We start from the raw sequence: 23,753 nt of genomic DNA on the forward strand, positions 1-23,753 counted from the left end.
TGATGCTTCAGGCTCAGTTCAGTCTCGTGTTTTTTGCAAGCAGTTTTACAAAAATGCAGTTTAAAGCAGTCTATAAACAAAGAGACTACAATAGCAAAAGGAAGCTCTGAACCCAGTTATCTGAGCTTTCAATTCAACCAAGGCCAGCAGCATACTCTGTAATGGGGATCCTAATCATTGGCATCTAAACTGGAATACCTGATTCTAATCATGGCTAGGGGCTGACATAGTATTTTTTGCAGGTGCACAAGGGCACCTGAGGACTTTATGACCCATTTTTACTGGGTGTGGATTGCATGGTTTCTAAGACCCCAATGGGCAATTCCACATAACCTAGTATTTTAGTCAAAGCTGCATATTTTACTTCCTAGAAACAAGCTTTTAGCAACAAAATTCCCAATTTTGCCAACTACATAACCGAATGATGGTGTCAAACTTTCTCAAAAGATTCCCACAAAATAAATGAATAATTAGATCAAGGCTGTCCAACTCCAAACAGATAGGGCCACATACAGGCCATGAGTTTTATATAAACAGTCATTTTATAATTATTATTATCCAGTATTTATATAACACCAACATATTACACAGTGCTGTACAAAGTCCATAGTCATGTCACTAGCTGTCCCTCAAAGGGGCTCACAATCTAATGTCCCTAGAACAGTCATATGGCTTTACCATAGGCTAAGGCCAATTTTAAGGGGAAGCAAATTAACTGAACTCCTTGTTTGTTTGTTGGAATGTAAAAGGAAACCAGAGTACCCAGGAGGAAATCCATGCAAACACATGGAGAACCTGCAAACTCCATACAAGTTCTCTCTGTGTTTGCAGAACTAAATACTAACTTTTCCCTGTTCCATCACTGGGCAATAAATACTATCTCCTTCCTTCTTCTTCTCCTAGATCCAATCTTTGGATCTCTTCTTGATTGGCCAGGCCAATATAACGTTACTTCTTTTGCAGGTGCGCCGGTGTTTTTTTAGTCCTAAAAAGCCGGAACTGAGCATGACAGTTACCTGAAGACATCAGGCAGCAAAGCAGGCTAATTGCACCAGGGACATCGCCTGTTCCTTTCTGCAATAATGCCCTGGCTGATTGAAAATTTTCAAAAGTGGAACCTATGTTCCCCTTAAAAACCAATTCTACTTTTTCAAAAATGAGACCAATACCATCAGGTCATATAACCATAATGTTGAAAACCGTTTTTTAGTTTTGTTTCCAAAGCTGCCCAACTTTGTGTGAGAATAGAAGTTTCTGTACAGAAGTCCAACATATCACCCCCACCCCAGCAGCTTCAGTGCTACAATCAGCAGCAATGGTGTTGACAAAGTAGGTAGAATGTCAAGACACTGGACAGAGAAAAATAAACTGTTGTAGAAAATTAGAAATTGTTGGTATCAATCCCATGTATAAATATCAGATTTGGGTATAACAAAACAAGGAATCTAGAACCCTCAAATCATTGCTATGCTGCTTTAGCACAAAATATTTATTGCAATACTTTTCAGGAATACCTGTTATACATTGGGACCATAAATTCTATTTTCTAAGAACATCAATTTAGTTGTAAAGTTTGAATGGTGGTGTTAGAAAAGGTTTATATAAACTACGGACTGTGTTAGCATTGCATACCATGTTGGCGCTACATAAATACTGGTTAATGACAATAATAAACCCAACATGGCAATACACAGTCATTATGATGACGAAGCACAAAAGGAAGAGGATATATTTCCTTGAGAACACTGTGAGCATGATCCTATCTGTACTGGAAATCTTTATTACTTTCTATTAATATACTACCACAATCTTTCTTAACAACAGCCAGCAAATGTTTTGATGCTTCTTAAATTAGGGAGTTTGTATTTGCAAAGCAAAAGTACATAAGCTATATTTAGAATTTCGTAATATCACATTTCATAAAACAAAGATAGATTTTTAGTGAGCATTATGTGTAAAGGAAAACAAATGATGAGAACAATTTTCCCAAAAACCATAAATTACAAGTAATGTGGATGATGTGGCTCATGGGACATTATCACTGTACTACCACGTCCCATCTCCTGGCAGAAATCCCTTCTGAGATTATGGTTTTCCCCCTAAGTGTACACAATGTACTCACAGATCTGTGTTTGTGGAAGAGAAGTGCTGAAACCATATGCGAACCCATGATCGCAGAGCAGGACACTGCAGCTGGAAGACAAAGCCAAAAGAAGAATTAGGTTAAACAGGATGTGAGGTTTGCTTTCACTTGGTGCACTTTTTGGTGCGGGCATACACAGAAATACCATGGTAAGCATCACCCAGATTCACTTTCTAACCATCCATTTCACCTGCTGATCTATGTCCTCACTGCTGCAAAACAATGTATCGCAAAATTGTGGAACTCACCTGGTAGAAGTTTCTCCAAAGTGGAAAAGTGACCGACCTGGAATGTCCAAATTCACTTCCATCTGGCCGCCTTGAGAGGAAGTTCCTTCCATCTTCGCTTGTTAACAATTTAAACTTTAGGAATCTTTTTTCACCTTGCAGGCCACCTGCCCCTATTTCCTGTAGTTTTGGCCTATCCTTGCCTATGACAGTTTAGCTTCATTGTACTCCCCGCCTTGACTCTCCTTTACCCCTTCCACCCACAGTGCTTTAAAGACCTTTCATGCTTCCCTCGGCTGACAAGCTTTATAGAGATGCTGATAATATTTTCCAGCAGGACTTGGCTTTGGCCCACACTGCTAAAAGTACCAATAATGGTTTAATGACCATGGTATTGTGATTAAAATATAGGGGGCCCATATATAGACTATAAAATATACTCTGCTTATATGAAGAACAGTTAGTGCTTTGTTTGATTGATTTCAGAGAGCAGCAACAGAAACAGTCAAAGGGGTGACCCTGAAAGCTGAGTACAGGATGGCCTTGAAGGCTTATAAAAGACCCTTTTGGTTAGAACCAGCTTGAACAGGAATCCAAGATGGCGGACAGTAGATTTTGTGCCAAAAGTGTTAAGACATTATTATGCTTATATGAACTTCCGAGTGTTAGACAATCTGCTTAATGACAATTAGATAACGGCCTAATAGCACTCCTTATACAGGAGTGATTCTGCATGCCTATAAAGATTGATGTTGTTGTTTAACTCCCCTAGCAGTAATCCCCAGTGTGGCTCGGGGTGGATTTTACTTGCAAAATCTGTAATCCCGAGTCACACTCGGGGTCGCTTTAAAATTTAAAAAAAATCCACTTACCTTGTTCCGTCGGCGTCCTCCGGCGTCCTGCTGGTCCCTGTAGGTCCTGGGGACACGTCCTTCCTCTTTGATCTTCAGCCGCAAACTGCAGAGACAATCTCTGGGGTTTCCAGGTGACGTTGGTGCATGCGTCAGTGCGGGTGGGAGGATCGGCAGGAAATTCAAATAATTTTGTATTGGATTCAATACAAAATACTATATTGAGTCCAATACAATGAAATCTTTATATAATTTATATTTATATAATTATTTAATATATATTAAACATGCTACTGTACACTTACATTACAAGTTTCACTAATTTTTTTAACAGATTTTTGTGTTTTTTATTTAAAGTTTAATATTAAATGTTTACATTTAATAAATATTGGACATATTTTGGTGAATTATGCCTAAGAATTATAGCCTACAATGTAAAATAAAGGACCAAGCAAAAAATGTAACACTTTTTGTATGGAAATATGGAGAGAATTAGAAAGCTATGGCAGGTTAAGTTTAACCTTCCTGGGGGTCTGATTATGTCAGTATTTTCCAAGTCAAAAGCGGTACATTGTACATTGCATGGAAGTTTGTTGTTTAATATTGTATGCCCGTAATTGTTAGGAATAGTTCCCGGGTATGATACGTTTGAAACACAAATCACAAATTATAATAGATTAAATAATAATTACAAAATCAATTAAATAACAATAAATGTAATAATATAATCAAATCAAAAACACTGAAATCTGTACAAACAAGGGTGCAATATTATTGTTAAATTAGTATTATTAATTATTTATTATTTGGGTTTATTTTTTATCACTTTATTACTGTGAACAATGTGTTAAAAGCAGATTACAATGGAATCTGCTTTTAAATTTCCTGCCCGGCCACGCCTCCCCAGAGTACCGACGCTTCACGCATTCCATCAATCACACCGGGGATGCAATGCTAGGGGACACAGAAGCCGGCCAGCATCACTGGAGAACGCCGCTGGATCGTGGGGAGCAGGTAGGATCTTTACAATGCTACCCGAGTGTGGCTCAGGGTTACCGCTTTTGGTACATAAAAAATCACCCCAAGCCACACTCGGGAATACCGCTAGGGGGGTTAAGTTACAATCTCTGTGCTTTACCTGCTAAGCATTTGATTTTCTCTGTTGCAACAATAAATCTTTCTAATTCAGGTTTATCTGTCTTATCTCTGATGGTCCTTTTGGGACCCCCAATAAGAACCGGACAGTATCACACAGCTGACCTAAACAGCGGACAGTCAGCAAACACAGCTGACCTAAACCCCAAAAAGAATCTATGGGGTATTGTCAAGAGGAAGATGAGAGACGCAGGTCCCAAAAATGCACACGAGCTGAAAGAAACTATCAAAGCATCCTGGGCTTCTATAACACCTCAGCAGTGCCACAGGCTCATTACCCTCACCACATTGATTGACGACTTCCGACCAAGTATTCAGTGCATATGTGGACTTTTCAGTTGGCCAAGATTCTCATATTAAAAAAACTCTCTTTTTTTATGGTCTTCTGTAATATTCAAATTTTCTGAAATACTGAATTTTGGGTTTTCATCATCTGTAGGCCATAATCAGCAAAATAAAAAGAAATAAATGTATAAAATGTATCAATATAATATAATGAATATATAAAATATATGAGTTTCACTTTTTCAATTGAATTAATGAAATAAAAAAACTTTTCAATGATATCCTAACTTATTAAGGTGCACCTGTATGCCCGTCATACAGACCAAAAGTTGTCCAAAACTGCTGAAGTGATATTTGAAGAATCGCGTAGGAGGTATCTGACACCTATGGATACCTTTATACTTTGAAAGAAAGAAAACATCTGTCAATGTCCTACTTTTATTATTAGTCATACTTTCAGCCATCCTCACTTTTGTACCCGATATTCAAGACTTGCTTTGTAATGTCTAGATGCGTCAATCTATATCGCAACAGAATCTAAAGGGCTATATCCTTATATTTCAGAATGTGAAGAAGGTATAAGTGTCCCTGACATGACATGGGGGGAAGGGATGGTCACATATCCCCACTATATAGGTGCCACCATCTCTAACATTGATGCAGCCCCCTCTGCATTGTTCTGAGGAGCTGTCATCTGACAAAGAATCACTTCAACTATGTACGCAAATCACAAACGTATCAAAGCATTCAAAAGGCTCCCAGACAAAAGGATTGAGGGAGATGCAGCAATTTACATTAATGAAGAGGGAAAAAAATGAGAATAAATCCATTTGCTGCTCGCCTACGACATGAGAGGGGAGGAGCGAGTGGGGGATGGCAACTAAAACAGGGTTAACGCCAATATTATAAAGAACATTTGTATGTAATGTACACCACTGTGTAGTATGTTGGTGCTATATATATCCCGTTTAATAATAATTTATCGTCATTACAAGCAAAGAGAGATCTTAGATCTTTAGTCAATGGGACTGATTTGCAAAAGGAGAAACAAGTTACTTACACTTAAGTGTGTCTTTAATGGTTTTGTAGCTCAGAACATTCGGTGGAGTACATTTAGCTTGATGTGTTCTGGCAATTTTGTCTTTAAATTTTAGAATGAGAAAATACGATCAGGCATTGCATTATTACAGAAAGAGGCAGGCGATGTCCCTTCTGCAATAATTTCTCTTACCTGCCTGATCACTGGTAAAAAAGTTGATCTGCGCATGCATTTTCCCGGCTTCCTCTGAGCATGTTGGGAATGAATGAACTGCAGGAGCGCAGGAGGTATGTCATCCCAGTCTGGCCTGAAAAGATGGCTGAAGTTGGAATAGAAGAAAGAAGAAGGTGACACACTGCAAGAGAACTGAGACAAGTGAGTAATGCAGGGTTTAGTTCCTCTATAAAGACAAAGATATTTCAGAGTGCAGATTAACACGCATCTGATGCCTTGGGACAGAGGGCAGAGATACGACTCACCAGTCATCACTTTTGATCATTACACTTGCACAGCCTTGACCAACATGGATCAGTGACCACGAACATGCATTGTGAGTTTCATGTTCCCTTTCATCTGACGTCAAGCAAACCCCTTCGCCCTATCAGAATCTGACAAATAAAACGTAAAATGGCTCTGTACAATGAATTCAGCTGCCAGTGATCGCATCATGACTGCTTCTATTGTCCCCTACACAGTCCTGAGCAGCAAATACCCAATTTAGAACTGGCCATGCATGGATATGGCCGAAATGTAGGATGATCTGGCTGCTATCCTAGTCCAACACAAGCTGTTGTGTATGGCTATATTATTTAATGGCCAATGACAAGTGAATTGTAACTTTCTGTATTAATGGAAGTAGTGCTATAGAGGTACAGTTGCTTGTGGCCATATCATGTACAAGCTATTTGGCTATGGGAAATACTTATTTTTAAGCTGGAATAAAAATATATGAATAATTGTTTTCACTTAATTCTCCAGAAAGAAGAAATTATGGTATATTATGCAGAACACATAAGATACTTTGCTAATCATCCCACACTGTCATGTCTAGGTTGCTAACTTTTCTGTTTGCATCAATAGTAAACAATTGCAGTTGCTTCTGAATTTGATTTAAAGAATTCTCCGTTCCTTCTCAATGTGGTCACAGCAAATAAAGGTCAAATTTTGTCACTGCAGCAGGTACAAATTACCTCAGTGCGCTACATTATTCAGCACAGATTATTCAAAGCTGCAAGCTTGTGTATCGGAAGTGACCTTCAATATCTCCTCATCCCGTTGTAGTGCAAGCAGGCATAGCCTATATGAGAGTGACAACTGCTCTGATTTTAGTGCAGCAGGGGTGTCACTACAATTCAGGAAGCTGTATGGGTGGACGTTACTGGCAAATACACAGGTCTTTGTAAACTTTAAAGGGGATTTTATGGGTTTTACCTGGTATGAGGGATTAGCTTCAAAGGCACTGCTTGTACTTCAGACTTCAAATGGAATTTAGGGGTGAACTACCTACTCCTATTAACTCCAACACATGAACAAAGAATAAACATTAAGTTTTCCCTAGAGTAAGTGACCAGTGTCAGATCAAAGTCCAGTAAAAGTAGAATTAATTTAGGCCCCTGGCTCTCTTTGACATGTTCTCTCTCCAGAACTAATCAATTGTCAGGTGATTGCAGGTCTGACTACCACCTGTAAGAGGTTGCTTACATTTACAAGTTTTGTTGAGTGGGAAGGAGACTTCAGGTAACACACACATACATATATATATATATATATTTATTTATATATATATATATATATACATACACACACACACACACATATACACACACAACAGTAACAGAAATGGTGTTAGACTATTTGGAAGCGAGCATTTTTTATATTGTTAAGGTCAGAGACATTTGAGGATTAAATTACCGCTGAAAATTTTGTGACAGTCTAAGCATATCAGTAATGTATTTATTTGCACATTGTGGTGACTTTTACTATGGAAGGGAGATTAATATACCGTTTAGCTATTTGTTGAAAACAACAGAGATACATTAATTTCACTAAAACTTTCATTAAACTTCACAAAATCTTGGACAATTCACTTTGCCTCATATAGGTAAATGGAATTTTTGTATAATGTTTCTCTGATGTTGGATTATGCATTTATAGAAGTTGAGCCTTCTGAAGGAGCCAAAATGTGAAACACGCCAAGGAGCTCAACGTTAAGGACTACAAATTCAGAGGCAAAAAGTTCTTTGGGGAAAATTTCCCTTAAACATCTTTATGTGTTGGGATGTTTTTTTTATGTTGCATATATATGTAAATTAATAAGTTATATGAATTTTTAACTGCATAGAGTAAATCAATTTATGGTACCTGAAAAATCCCAAATTGTAACTGCTTAAAATTATAAACCTAAAAGAACAATAAATGTAATTAGATCCAAAGATATCAAGTTCCTCATAAAAGTTTGGGCAGGGAGAATAATATTTAAAAATGAGAACCCAAAAAGCAAAAGTTGTGCCGCACTCCCGCTTGGGCTATTGGAGGGTCTTGTGACTCTTGGCCACCTAAAGTAATTGAAATCTACAAGGATGCTGCAGACATGAGTATGGAGTTTCTCACTAGGATGCCCATGCTAACAAGAACACATGGAAAATGAGTGGTCGGCAATGCTTGAAAAGTTCCGGTCTCATCTCTGGAAGATAAAGGAAAATGTCCCCACCTCTCAGATTGTAAGCTCTTCAAGGCAGGGACCTCTCCTAATTCTGTGTCAGTGTTGGTCTGTCATTTGCAACCCCTATTTAATGTACAATGCTGCGTAATATGTTGGCGCTATATAAATACTGTTTAATATTATTATTAATATTATTAATAATAATAATAATAATAATGTCATTTCCAGCAGACTCAGCTCTGAAGCAGAAGTAATGTAAAAGACTGACGCATGCACTATACAGCTGACCCCCCACTGCACCCACATTAGTCAATGCCCACTACTGCACCAGCATTTGCCAATGTCCACCATTACACATGAGCATACCTCCCTTGACCATATTTTGAGGTATGAGGTAGCAAAAAATTACCAAACTTACTTCGATAGAAACCATAGCCTCGCCTGTCGGAAAGTTTGGACTTTTAGCTGTTCTGACAAAGTTTTGTAAGTTGCAGCATGTAAGCATGGAAGGAATAAAATGTGGCTGTTTAACAAGTCATTTTCTAAACAATACTGTATGGGTTATGTATAACCTTTCATAAAAGAGCTGCTTAGTACATAACAGATACAGTACAGATATTGTTCTACAAAAGCAGACTATAACAATAGTGATTTTCTTCACAGATCTATGAATTGCAGATGTGTGACTAAGGAGTAAGTAAATTTGTATTCTTTATGTAAATGGGGTGCTATTTGCAAGAAATGAGTGATTTCCTTTACAAAGGTGAATGAAATAACTACATGAATTCCACTTAGGCAAACATACTGCAAGTTTGTGCCGTTTCCTTTATTGTTCGCTTCCTCTCCTGCTGGCAAAAGTTAAGAAGATATTATATGCATGTGTTACCAAGTACTAAAACACCAATTGTCATAACACGGTGGCCCTTTCCCCTTGTGTTCCTATTGTCACCTGCTCTATTTCCATGTACAAATTGAAACACTGTTTTTTCTCTTTTTGTTTGCTTCTTGATTCATTAAAAAAGCTGCATTTCCCCTATGCATTTATCAAGAAAATATTCTGGAAAATAGCCATTTAAATTATCTCCTGAAAATGTATATACTGATTATTTTTTACATCAGATATTCCCAACCACAGTTTCTTCTGAAAAGTCACCCATGCAATGTAATGCAAAGTCTCCAACTCTTTGCACTCACCCTCATTTTTTTTTAACAATAGCACCGCCCTGCCTACCACTACAGGAAAGCACAGCGAGTCTGATTCAATAAAGTGTGAAGTGAATCTAAAGGAATAAAACTTTAACCTCTAAGCATCCACTTGCGCTCCAATCCAATCAGCTTTATAGGAGGCAGCTGCAAAATTCCAAAAACAAAGCACTGAATTACACAGCAGGAACATTCACATGGATAAGTGTCTGCCTGAAAAACTTACAGCCAGACAGAATCACCCAGCTTCTTGTATAAAAGGCACGCTGGAGTCATTATTCCTAGCAATCAGATCGAGCTTTCAATTTTCTAATGCAGAAAAACCACAAAACCTGACACCTCCTCTTTTTAGTCCATCTTTCATAAACAGAAATACTGTTACAGAAAAAGAATCGACAGAAAAATGGCCACCTGTAGAGATCGGAGGCAGATTTTCACAGAAGCCATGTTTTTTGTTTTTTCTTCATAGCTTGATTATTATTGACGTTTTCAACCCAGTTTCAGCCCTCGTCCTTTTCCCTACCTACGGTTTTACCTATTTGAATAGTAGGTTTATTGAAAATTCATCAATGTTCAAGAAGGAAAAAAAAAACTTTTGTTAAGATTTGTGAATAGGAATGTTTTTTTTTTAAATAAATATTTGCTATGTTCTTTAATATGAAGAAGTGTATGGAGGGAAAGGCGCCTGCAGCATTACAACATTTGCATTGTTCAAAACAAGTGACTGGCAGTATTTTACCTCTGAGGGAATGCATTAAGAAGCCTTGCAGTAATGCTTGTTCCTGGAGGGCAGGTGTGCTGGCTTGGTTACCCACTGCCGTCTCATCGTACATCTTTTTCCTAAAAAGAAAGAAGAGGATAAGCTACTACTGACTACTCTGTGTCAGTAAATCTAAAGAAAAAGTACCAAACACAACATTTTGTTCATGGGGAAGAGGAAAAGGGCTGTCAGAGTTCCCACCAAACACAGTAAGGGCCCACGGAGACCAACGTTGGATCATCCAAGTCTAGATGACCAGTAGGCACAGCGTCAACATCCTTGCTCCAACCTAAACCAGAGGGATGAAAAATAGGTCATAGCTATGCAATCATCTGTCACTTCACAAAGGAGGATGTCAATATTTGATGTCTTCAGGGACCCTTTAGCCTCACATTGAAGAAAAGTGTCTCCTGGGATGTGTGACATAGGTATCCCAGGAGACTTTGAGCTCCCATTTGCAGCGAACAGGACAGAAAGGGGCGGTGCTGCACCCCTTTTTCTAAAAAAAAAAAAAATAGAGTGTTGCATTTAAAGAAATAATATTTTTTTTTACCTTAAATTATATTACCCTTTTATGAAAAGTAAAAGTTTTGAGGTTAGGTCCGCTTTAAATCCAATCCTGATTCAGACCTTTAAAGTCTACCAAGGGCCCTCCACATTAGGCTGTGTTTTCCCAGCACATCCATTAAGATGCAGTGCAGTGCGCCACAAAATGCACCACAGTATGCTATTGTGAGAGACGACGAAGTCCTGTTTATTCTAAATTATTACCACTGCACCAAAATAATATTTAGGGTGCATTAGTGCATGTGTTACCACAACAAGTGTGAATGATCAGACTACCATGAAGTCTCACTTAGTAAATGTGTGTAAAGAAAAGTGCACAGACTGTCATTACTGACTGATCAGTGTTCTCCCCAGACCCTTTTAGCTGGGTGCACCACCCGGCACTTTTCAGTAACCACTTGGCTGTTTTTGGCTGGTCACTAAAAAGATGGATCACAATACCGGGGCCACCACCCACCTAAAGCTTAAAAAAATTGATGCGGAGAATACTGCTTATAGAATACTACTATCTACAACTAGCTGGCGGAAAATAAGTCCGTCTGGTGTCTGTAAATAGGCCACCTTTGTCTGAAACCACTGTTACAAGAGACACAGTCCCCAGACCATTCATTTTATTGACGATCTTCATAAATGATTCTAGATTATGAGCTTACAAGGACAGGGGCTTCCTCTACTGCTACTGTATTTGCTGTAACGGTCCTACCTAAGTAGTAATTTTGGGTGTTATTTTCATTATGCATGTACAGGTATGTAGCTGTGTCATTGGACATCCTTACTGTATAAGTAAGAACTGTTAATGTATTGTTACCCATTGCAGTCTGCACAGCCCTACCGAAGATGATGGTAGGTCACCAAATCAAAAATAATAGTAATCATATGTGCATTTAACATTTTTAATGCATGTTTACCTGTAGATACTACTCTAATGTAAACATCCTAATGGTTTGAGAATGTTGCTAAATACCTGACATTTGTCACTCAAGTCACTCTCTATGGCAGCCAGGGTTTCTTCAGAGGTTGCTGGGGGTCCCTTGAGCAACTTGTGCCTCTCAGGTTAGTTTAAGTGACACCACTGATATCTTGGCTATCTGTAATGGTGAGATTCTTCTTCCCACTGGCCAGCATTGTAAAGGGAATTCTTTCCACTGACCGCCACACTAATATACTGTGAGCTGTGGATATCGTAATTAAAAGTAATAAGGGGTTCCCTGAAGATGTGAAAATAATTTTAAGGGTTCCCCAATGTTAATAAAAAGTTTGAGAAACACAGCTTTATATTATCTCTCTTCATTCCTCCCCTGGAACTACATGAGAAGATTATGAGGAAGGTAATAGGATACACAGAGGAGCTGGGCCAACAAAGACAGTATTGAGACAACAATCTATTCATACATTGAAGGAAAACAAAGTTGTTTAGAGGGAACTGCAGAACTTCTGCATCCTGCAACATCCAAACGGGTCGTTGTATGTGTTTGGGCAAATGAAAAAGTAGTTTCACAAGATTGTTGTAAAAAAAAGTCGATCTTACTATAATATGAATGCTTACAGATCTCATTGTCTCCTGAAGAAGTAGGAAAGTTGATCCGCCAAACATGTCAATAATCAATAGAGACAAATATACAGTTAACTGTCTGGAAGTTTTAAGAAAGTTTGGACTGAGATTATCTTTTGCTAAGAATACACTGCATTGTATATTTGTATCATGGTTTTAATATTGAAATAAATAAATATCTGTATTTCATAGATGATTTGTGCCTCAAAAGTCCCTTTTTGTTGGTTTGATTGCCAAGCAATATTTCTCAATTTAGGTGGGATGTGGCATTTTTTAAATAACTACACAAGGGAAGCCTTTACTAAACATATTAATGATTGTATTGCCTATTTGTTTTTGGCGAGTGATTTGGAGTATTGAAACAAAAGAAAGTCAGCATGATGGCCAGATAACAGATAGCATAGAAGCTTTTTACAAAACTGCAATGTGCTCCCCAGCCCTTATTAGCTGGGTGCATCACCCGGCACTTTTCAGTAACCACCCAGATGTTTCTGAGTGGTTATTGAAAAGTTGGGTCACAATACAGGGGTCACCACCTGCTTACAGTTTCTTTGCTCCCAGCTTACAAAAATTCTGAGGCAAACACTGCACTGTATGGCCCAGGTCCCAAATCTAACACCGCACGCTTCACCTATAGCAAGCCTCAGGAGAATAGTTTTGCCCCAGGACTTCTGTACGCAAAAGATGGCATTTGAGAAGGACTGACAGGGGACCAGGAGCAGGACATGGGACAGCACAGGGTCACTAACCAGGCTATCCACAGATAAAGCAGTACCCAAGAGTCCAAAATACAGAGCCAGAGGTCATAAACTAATGATCAGTCTGCTGGTCAAGGTATCAAAGAGTAAAGAAAAAGCAGATTCGGGGTCACAGGCATAAGGTCAGCATACAATCGCAGGGTCAGAAACAATAAATCTGTTAAACGATTAAACACACCTGCAGTAGGTCAGCCCAGCGTAATGCTACAACAAGTACCTGGTGATTGGGAGCAGAAAGGCTATAACGTCCTAGCAGTCAATGATTAAAGCCAGAGTTGAGCTCATTGGCTGCAGCACAAAATTCCCTTGGGCAGCCTTAGTGTATGTGCTGGGGATGCTAAGAAAGGTATGGGAGGTGGAAACCCCACAATTAAAGGGAAGCAGGAGATGCAGCCGGAGGCAGAGGAGAAGGCAGAACCATTTCAGTAAACTCCTTTGCTGCTGCTGAAGAGAATAAACAGGAAGTAAAATACTGGGGTGGTGTACGGCATGGGATCACCATCCAGATAAGCAGGTCGGAGAAAAAAAAAAAATCTATGAATAAAACAAAAAAAACTCTTCAAACTACACATTGATCAAACCTGACAACTTACAAATGAATGATCACTGTTATAGGTGCAGGTAGTCTCCGGGTTAAAGAGGAACTAAACTCAAAAGGCCCCCAAAACAAAAGAAAAATTCACTTACCCTTAATCCCTCAGGGCTGTCGATCGGTTCAGAGGTCTCTTCCTTCGTGTCCTGCATCGTCCCGGCATCCGTCTTAGTGCCAGCACTCCGGGCACCACCATCTTCTCCTCTTCTTCCTGGTTCTTCTACCTACGTCACCTGACTCAGGCGCGAGATTGGGTGACGTGTGTTGTAAAAAAAATGTTTTCACGAAAAGGCTCTTTCTGTGCATGCCCAAGATGCTCAGGCATGCAGAGAAGGAGCACCCAAGAGCCTCCCGGGATGCATGACGCAGGTATCCCGTGAGGCTTTGCGCTGCCATTCATTTTCAATCGCTAAGGCGATCGAGAATTAGGGGGCAGTGCACCACCCTTCTTTTAAAAAAGAAAAAGGGAGTTGAAACTAGTTGACTACCCTTTTATGTAAAGTGAAAATTGTGAGTGGAGGTACGCTTTATAGACATCAGACATACCGAGCGACGTTGTGGATGATCTTAGCGGGTGAGCTCTTTCTGCAAGCCTCTTGTAACAAACTTTGCAGTTGTTTCTTTTTGCATATCAAAGCACAGCTTGCTCCAGAAGTTAATGAATGTCTAGGCTTCATAAAGATTTTTTTTTTGCTTTGGCGGGTAAAATATTTTCATCTAAAACGTGTTTTTTATCAGTGGCCTAGAGCTCCCCTTAAATCGTTTCAGAACCCCCATTCTCACACAGGTAGTATACAAAAGGTCCAGACGTTTGTATTCGGTGCATTTGAAATTACGTCATCATAACAGCAGTTGAATACTTTTTGGGAATGTTTTATCTGATATCAGCCATCAGAAACTACACAAATCAGGGCAGCCGGAAGTCAGTTGTCTGCTATAATGGGCTTTCAAAATCATTTTGGAAAGGTCAGCATGCTCCAGATACACCGAGCACCACAAGAGATGTTCCCAATGCCTAACCTACCTTGTTCCAGAAATAGTTGGTTGACTAAAGTTTGCGGACAACCACTGACCACCACTGGCTGTCTAACAATACTTAGTAATGCACATTTACAACACAGAGACAAAATTGCTGGCAACTATTCTCACAATCTCTTCCGTCTTTATCACAGACGCAGTTCTGCCTATTATTCAAGTCTCTTTCAAATGTGAATCCCCAGTGGGCATGTAAATACTCCTGAAAAAAGATAGAATGAAATGTTCTGCTTCTGACACATCAACTATTATTTCTACATATGCCACTAGCGTGACAGATTTCATTGTGTTGTCCTTTTTCATTTCTACAATTTTCTTCATCACAAGGTTCTTCCAGAGTATGTAAAACTTTCTTTCGCAAAGTATATGTACATATATAATGGGGGGAATTTAAAGGTATTGAAAACATGAATAGTTTCAAATTCAATAAAAAAAATATAATTACTTTATTTTAAGGTACAATAAAATTCCTCTCTTAGTAAACGTAATACATGAAAGCGCATGTAATCTTTTTACAAAACTGCAATGTGCTCCCCAGCCCTTATTAGCTGGGTGCATCACCCGGCACTTTTCAGTAACCACCCAGATGTTTCTGAGTGGTTATTGAAAAGTTGGGTCACAATACAGGGGTCACCACCTGCTTACAGTTTCTTTGCTCCCAGCTTACAACAGTTCTGAGGCGAACACTGCACTGGATGGCCCAGGTCCAAAATCTAACGCCGAACTCCACCTATAGCAAGCCTCGGGAGAATAGTTTTGCCCCCAGGACTTGGACCCCAGGAAGGAATTATAAAAAGGAGAAAACAAGCATTTTACTAAAAATAATATTGTTTATGGTAGTCAGAATGAAATTTGAGCTCCTGTGCTTTGCCTTCAAATCCCTCCACAGTTCTTGTCCCACTTACCTTTCTGATTGTTAGAAAAAATCCTCCCCTAGCCGCTCTTTTCGCTCCTCTAATGACCTATTAATGACTTCCTCACTCATAACCTCATCACACGCACGGCTCTCAAGACTTTTCTAGAGCTGTCTCGACTCTCTGAAATTGGCTTCCTCGTTCTCTTTGGCTTGCTTCTACTTTCTGCACATTTAAAAGAGCCCTCAAAACCCATGTTTTCAAACTTGCCTAACCATCTTTTCCCGTCTCCTAAAACCCTCACTACTTCCCCTATTCCTTCTCCCCCTCCTATTGTGTGATACTTCCCCACCTCCTAGTTTGTAAGCTCTTCGGGCCAGGGTCCTCTCCTACTCCTGTTGTCACTGTCTGTCTGTCATTTGCAACCCCTATTTATTGTACAGCGCTGCGTAATATGTTAGCAATATATAAATCCAGTTTAATATTATTAGGCAGCATTTTAGCAAAATAAAATGTCCTTCGGCTAAATATGGTTGTTTTTATTGCACTATATTAAAAAACAATGGTTTAAATTGGGGCTGATATATTAAAAGTATTTCCATCTGGATAGGAGACATTACTAATATTAATATATATTAGAGGAATATAATATATATAGTTGGCTCAGGTTGCTGGCAGATCGCAGCTGTTTTTTCTGCTGAGATCTGCCAAAAACCCCAGCCACCAAATTCTATATGGGAAATACTGCAAGAAGTGTGACAATACCAATCAGCAAAGAAACAAATTTGAGAGGGACATCGCTATGTGAATATGGATGACTTTGGAGAAATTACCTGTCTGACCTACCTATAATACAAATAAAAGGAAGGTAGAGGGGTGGTCTGCGGATGCAATTGCTGCCTATCTGACTCCTTTAGGAAGTATATCATCTCCAGAATGGGCGACAGCGAATGTTTTTTTTTGTTGAAATGAGATTATTATTTCAAGCCTAATACCAGTCTCAAATTTTCTGAAGAAGCAGATTCTGCGAAACGCGTTGAAATTTGAGACTTGATATGTATACTGTTTGTTTACATGTTGAATATTAAAGATATATCTCTGTATATATCTTAGCAAGTCATATTATATTTTATAAATATTTTGAAGAGGTGATATGTTCGAGAGGTGGCTTAGAAGTCCATGGGGGTTTTATGAAGAAATTGCGCACTTTTTAGGATTATTAGGAACATTTATGTAAAAAAATTCATGAGTACCCGGTTAATGCTGTTCCAATATGATATATTAGGGTGGTCTGTAGCAACATACCTGCTGCTACATGACAGAACTGTACACATACCTGCTGCTACATGAACTGTAGTAAGCACACAAAATCCCAAGTGACATAATTGTCCATATTTAGAAAGCCGGGATTTATGGTGTTCTTACCAGCCACTGAATCCTGCAGAGTTTAAAGAATCATGCAAAGCATTCGGGGGTTACAAATTTGTTGCAGCCAAATAACCAAAGGTTTGCTAACAAACCTAAAAAGTGCAGAACCCATAGTAGCATAAACACAAACCTGATCCCAAATATCATCAGGACCAAAGAGAAGGATTAAATCTCTCCAAAAGAGATTCAGAATGCAAAACAATAACAAACAACTAAAACAGAAATAGTAAATTGCCTTTACATATATTTTAATAATGAAAATGTGTGAAAAATTAGTGAAATATGTTTGAGCCACTATTAGTGTTGATTTAGGGTAAATCTAGGCAATTCTTGCAGCTAAATCTTCAAAAAATCAAAGCAGAAAAATTCAGACCAGCAGCAAAATTGAAAAAAGTGTTTACACCATATTGGACAGTAAATAACAGTGAACTCGGACAATGTTTGCTGGTAACATTCGGAGGCTTTGCTCCAACACGATGTGACCTTTACTGCTTTATGAAGCTAACAAATAAGAAGTGGAGGCATGTCATCAGAAAGGGTCAGACCTTCCATGCACTTTATGTTACTATGCCATAGTAACATTTAATGAAACACATTGACACAATGACATTATTTGTTTTACTTTCTTCATTACCTTGCTCCTAGAATATAAGGCAGAAGAGCATCTCGCAAACAAGGGACTGGAGCCAAATGCTTCCATGTGTAGTTGCTTATGTATTCCTGAAACATTAAGGCAACAAATTATTATTATTATTATTAATAATAATAAACCGTATTTATATAGCGCCAACATATTACACAGCGCTGTACATTATATAGGAGCTGCAAATGACAAACATTGAGACAGGAGGAGGAAAGGACCCCACCTAAAGAAGAGCTTACAATCTAACCAATGTTACGTTGTTTTAATATATCAACTATTGAAATTTACAAAAGCTGAAAGGAATACTAATAAGAAAGGTAGATTACAAGAATACAGAATACTAGATGTTTGTCCTTTCCTGGTTTCAAAGAGAATCTGTCACTAAAGACCCATACAGATATCATATTATGGTAGCTGGAGACATCTTTTTTGATTGCTTCCATTGATTGAAGAATTATTGAGCTCTGTACATACAGTGCTGTTCTATCCTTCTGTATCAATCAACTGTACACAGGTTACATTTTCGCCCAAGACAAGCACAACCATTTGTCTCCGGGAAAAATGACTGCATGTATGTAGCAAAAGAGTGCTGGCACCTAAAGGTGCACATAGCTGACAAAATCTCATGGTCACCAGTGAATTCTAAGCTGTATTGAACAACAAAGTTTTAAAAGTTCTGTGTTGTTTTGCCAGTTCCAAATCCTTCCACCCACACAAATCTCTATTGGTCCCTCACTATGACAGGCAGCCCTATTGGCCAAAAGGAATAGTGCTAAAGCCTTGCCTGCAGAAATGAAACATGTAGGCACCTTTTGGTTTATCACACTAATATCATAATGTTGGCTGTAAAGTTATTAAGCTGACAAAGATATAAATTCACCCAGATGTCAGACACAATTAAACTGATGACTCGGAAACCAATCCGTTCAGTCAGTGGCCAAAAAGGTTTTTAAAATGTTGATCTACTAGTTGTAGAAATGTTGTGACATAATAGAAAAGGCTTCTTTTATATGGATTTTGGTGGTGGTATTTCCCTAACCAATGTACCTTTGCAATAAAGTATAAAATATCCTGTCAGGCTAAATGGAGGGCTACCAGCAAATTTTTGACTAGCTGTCAAAAATTCAACAGCCAATGGCATCCACCATAATTGGAACAAAATGAAATTGCAGCATAGGAGGGAAAAAACACTGTAACAAAGCACACATACGGGCAAGACCCAAAACCACTGGCAAATGCAGGAAAATGACTTGGCCTTATTTCTTGAGGGTGGACTTTAGGGTTCATGTTGGGCCTTCCAGAGCCAATTTGAGGAGAGAGAAAAAATGTTCATGGGAATGTGACCCAAGAAAGTACTTGAGGCAGGTTTTTAAATGGTCACAATGGAAGATCCTGCAGATGGTCTGGAAGGTAGGCTAACAAGATGAACCTTTCCCTATAGTCCTGGATGATTCTATCCCCAGTAGCACCAATGGTCTTTTCGGCTATGGCTGGGGGTTTGTGCATGGTGTTCACAGGATATGTGACACTCAGTTTGTGGGTATGCACACAGACATATCAGAAGGATATTTATGTCCTCTTCCATTTTATTGTGTTTGACCAACCCATTACCAACTCTGCTTGATCTGACTAATCACTTGCCTGCTGCCTGTCTCTTCCTTTGGCCTGCCTGCCTTGACTTTTGCAAAGGACATTAAACCTATATCTTGCCCCAACCTTTGCCATGATCTGTCAACCAAGTAAGCCAGCCCCAAACTAGATTTTGGCCACCCCTAACTTTTTCTGTCCTGTAGGATGAACCTGTAGGCTGCCATCCGGGAGTCTTTGGCAGAAAATCCTGGTGCCTTAACCTATAACCTATAAGGATGCGCCTATGAAATCCAGGGAAACGGGCTACAAAGAGTCTTCAGCACCCAACAAAAAGTAGTACAGGCAATATAAAAAAAAAAAAAACTTGAGACAAGGTAGGAACTGTAAATAAGTTTAGCTGAGGTCAGTCGGTTTCCTTACAGCTCAGCACCTCTGAGAAGAGAACTGTGCCTCAATGTTTGTGTCTCTACATGCAGAAAGAAAAACATACATGCTGGCACCTAGTAATGCCTGCTATTAGGCAATTATGTGAATCTGAACTCCTAATAATGACACATTAATGTTGTTTTAAGTAAAAGCTATTTTTGTTGCTTGTAAGTTATGTGTGTCATTATATGGGCCATTTAGACATGGGAAAGAAAATCTCGACCCTTGTGCCTAAATGGATGGGAAGTACAGTGGAACTAAACTGAAAATAAAAAAGCACACTTACCTTTAATCCTGCAGATCCCTCGATGATGCTGGTCCTTCCCTCAATGTGGTCACACGTCGTCCTAGAATTCCTATTTGTCCGCATCGGCGCTGCCATCTTCTATATTCTCTTCCGCCTTCTTCCTTCACCACCTGATCTCGCACTGCGCATGCGTGAGATCATCCCTTTCCCCTTAGTGAAAAAATGTCCCCATTCAGCATGCACAGAAGACGCAGCCATAGCCTCCTGAAAAAAAAGGGTGTTGCACTTACAACAAACAAAAACAAAAACAAAAAAAAAAAATTAACTTTCCATAAAGGGGTTGACTACCCTTTAATGTATATAGTGCTTAGGGGAAAGGGTCACTAAGAGTATAGAAAAACCACCTTGCAGAGCCAATTAGTTTTTTATATTAGTGCACACAAATTAAATTAAAGATTTGTTGTTGTTGAAATATATGGATGTCTTGTCTAATTTTCCGAAGCGTTTCACCCTAAGGAGCTTCTTCAGGGGATAGGGGAGACACATTGATAGAAATAGTCACTGTAAGTTATAAGGGTGCAGTATTCAGTTAAGGACTGGTGTGAAAATCTGCTATGAATTAATAGCATCTGTGTAGGTGCGAAGTTAAAATCTTAATCCCAGCGAATATCTTAGGCATGGCAAGTATTTTTTGAAAAGTTGATGATTGAGAGGAGAAAGGCTATGTATGAAATATCCTTCCGTTTCATTATAATTGATCTAGATGCCAAAATGAACTCTGAATAAGATAGTATAGTAGAAACTAAAATATGGAGATGATAGTTGATCGAAATCCAGAAAGGTCACTATTGTAAGTATAAGTACAAAGTCCAATGTAATTAACTGTTCTTTTAGGGAAGAGACAGTTCCAGGAGCACTTATCGGAAGGGTATTTGTGGTCTATAGAGACCCTAGTTGTTCAACTGTAGTAGTATGCTAAGAAACGGGATGCCTGCCGTCAGTCTGTCAAGGAAATGTATTGATTTCTTAAGAATATTAATATTAGCTGCTAGGTTAATGTTATGATCGTAAGAGAACAGACACAGACACCAGTCCATAGAGTTGCTGTTCTTTTATACAAAAAAGATGATGTTTTTTATAAAAAAAAAAGTAAAGTGGGTGGTACAGAAAGGTAATTAAAGGTTTGAAGTGATAAATGACTATTCAGGAATCCTGAGTGATTGATGCCCCTAAACAATATATGGCCTTGATATCCTGGGAATCTCTTCACACCTCTCCAGGTGACCAGTGCCTTTTTTCTTAGTAACACATTAGACCAGAAGAAAAACTACAGTAGCTCTACAAAATGCTCACAACCCCCCATAATGAAGAAGATTACTTGTTATCTTTCCCATGGATACTTCTGCTAAGAAATGTTGGTTAAGAACAAGATGGAGACAGAGACAAAATAATTTTCTTTCTCTAATATAAAAGGAAGGCTATTTCAAACCTAGCCTTTCTCCTCTCAATCATCAACTTCTCAAAAATTACTTTTCGAGCCTAAAATATTCTCTGCGATTAAGATTTTAACTTCTCACCTACACAGATGCTATTACTTCCTACAGATTTTCACACCAGTTCTTAGCTGAATACTGCACAATTATAACTTATAGTGACTAATTCTATCTATATGTGTCTCCCCTATCCCCTGAAGAAGCCCCTTAGTGTGCAACACGCTGGGAGATGAGACAAGACACCTATGTATGTCCACAAAAGTCTTTTGTACAAGTTTAGTAGGACTATGTATAGAATTAAGATCACAGAAATACTATATTAATTTGTTTCTACTATTGTAAAAAGTATTTTGTGTTTCAATACTCTTTCTTGCCTTCTCTTTTCTTCTCTCTTCTTTTAACTACCTTTTTATTTAACGCAAAAATGTTGAGTTTATGTCTGCTTTAACACATATTATATATATTTAAACTAGGTAGATTTAGTTAATTTTTATTATATTTAGTTGTTGTTTATAGTAAATGCACAACCTATTCTTTACAATAAAATGTGATAAAAATAACTTGTGTAGAGACTTCTAATAGCAATGTACACCATAATAATCAAATGATTTACCTGTAATAAAAAGGGCTGAGCAAAATCGACTCGTGCACAGCCTAGAGTTGCAATCCAGGGGCAAAAGGTGGACATTACAAAGCAAAACACTTTAAAAGCTGAAACCACCTAGAAAAAAATAGCACTGTGGTTAGATGGTGAAAGGATGTCAACCATTTCTTCAATATAAAACAATATACCTGTCTTCCACCACTGAAGAATTCAGGACGGCTATCGTAGGAAATCCCCACTGGCACTATAAGAATATCTGGCACTTTTCCAGACTCTATGGATGCAATCATGGTCCCGACCCATTCACAAGCAACAGGAGACAAGGTGTGGTAACTTGAATTGGACAAGACTTCAAGAAACACCAGCAAAGAATGTCCATCTGCCAGGAATGTCTCCATATACTGCCAAAAGATAAAGCAAAAATTATATGAGTTTGTTGGGAAAACATGTATACAATGTCAGGGACAAGGTAAACCTTAATGCAGACCTAAACTCAAACTTTTTTACTTTACATAAAAGGGTAGACAACCCTCATATATAAAGAAAAAATTTCATTGATTTCATTGCAATACCCGTCTTTAAATAAAAAAAAAAAAAAAAAAAAAAAAAACAAAATAAGGTGCAGCACCTCCCTTTATGTCTTGATTACTGAATGGAAGCACAGAGCCTCGTGGGATACCTACGCCATGCATCCCGGGAGGCTCTTGGCTGCTCCTTCTGCACATGCCCAATCTGAACATTTTTCCACTAAAGGATGTGCATGCGTGAGATCGGCTGGTTTTTTTTCCCCTTTACAGCCGGCTACGTCACTAGATCTTCAACCTGCGCAATGCGAGATCGGGTGACTTAGCAAGAAGACTGGAAAAAAAGACCGAAGATGGCGGCGCCCGTCGCTTTCTCTGCGCTCGAACAAACAATTTCAGAATGGCGCAGGACCACATTGAGGAAAGATCCAGTGCCATCGAGAGATCTGCGGAATTAAAGCTAAGTGTGTTTTTTTTTTAACTTTAGTTCCGCTTTAACAATAGAGATTTACATAGAATCATACAATAGTGCCTATTCATACAATCATACAATAGCACAAATTATTTCTCAGGAGTTCATTATTTTATCTCACAAAGCTTTGCATTTCAAAGCTTTCAGTTACAAAAATCGATATTGTACTTATGTAAAATTATACAATAATATTGTTTACATAGCAAATGCTGATTCAACTGTTTGATATTGGTTTATAAATCCATATTTTATCTCATGTTTTATTTAAAATCAAGAACAACTCTTTTTTTGCTCTTTCAACAGACCTGAAACTTACTGTTAATGTCTGCAAAAAAGAAACGGTACAACTTAGAAGTAGAAAACAGTGCAATACAAAACAGACAATAAAACAATGAAAACATTCATTTAAAAAATGATAATTAGCTTTACTTCCGCAGAGCCCGCCATCCTGCCACAGCTGGCTTCCATTCGTCCTGAGCTGACCTGGATTTTTTCTTCCTCCCGGTGCAGAGGAACCAGGGGTGCCACTATCTTCCTTCTGATTCTGCTTATGTCACCCAATCGCTTACTGGGCTGGTGCAAGATTGGGTGAAGTTTACTCCTATAAATGTATGAAAAAAAAATGCCAATCTCACTATGCATG

At 38.6% G+C, this 23,753-nt stretch overlaps 1 protein-coding gene across 1 annotated transcript in view; it reads right to left on the reverse strand.

The window, feature by feature from the left end:
* Positions 1–23,753, reverse strand: part of GPAT2 (glycerol-3-phosphate acyltransferase 2, mitochondrial) — a 49,555-nt gene that overhangs the window by 7,300 nt on the left and 18,502 nt on the right. Inside the window, exons 10-14 of the mRNA XM_072402850.1 lie at positions 22,303–22,515; positions 22,124–22,231; positions 17,746–17,831; positions 10,305–10,405; positions 2,123–2,193 (exon numbers count right to left, since the gene is read on the reverse strand). Of these exons, the coding sequence (XP_072258951.1) occupies positions 2,123–2,193; positions 10,305–10,405; positions 17,746–17,831; positions 22,124–22,231; positions 22,303–22,515 (579 nt within the window). The remainder of the gene's footprint in view (positions 1–2,122; positions 2,194–10,304; positions 10,406–17,745; positions 17,832–22,123; positions 22,232–22,302; positions 22,516–23,753) is intronic.

Source organism: Pyxicephalus adspersus, chromosome 2 (assembly GCF_032062135.1).
Source record: "Pyxicephalus adspersus chromosome 2, UCB_Pads_2.0, whole genome shotgun sequence".
Taxonomy (NCBI): Eukaryota; Metazoa; Chordata; class Amphibia; order Anura; family Pyxicephalidae; genus Pyxicephalus; species Pyxicephalus adspersus.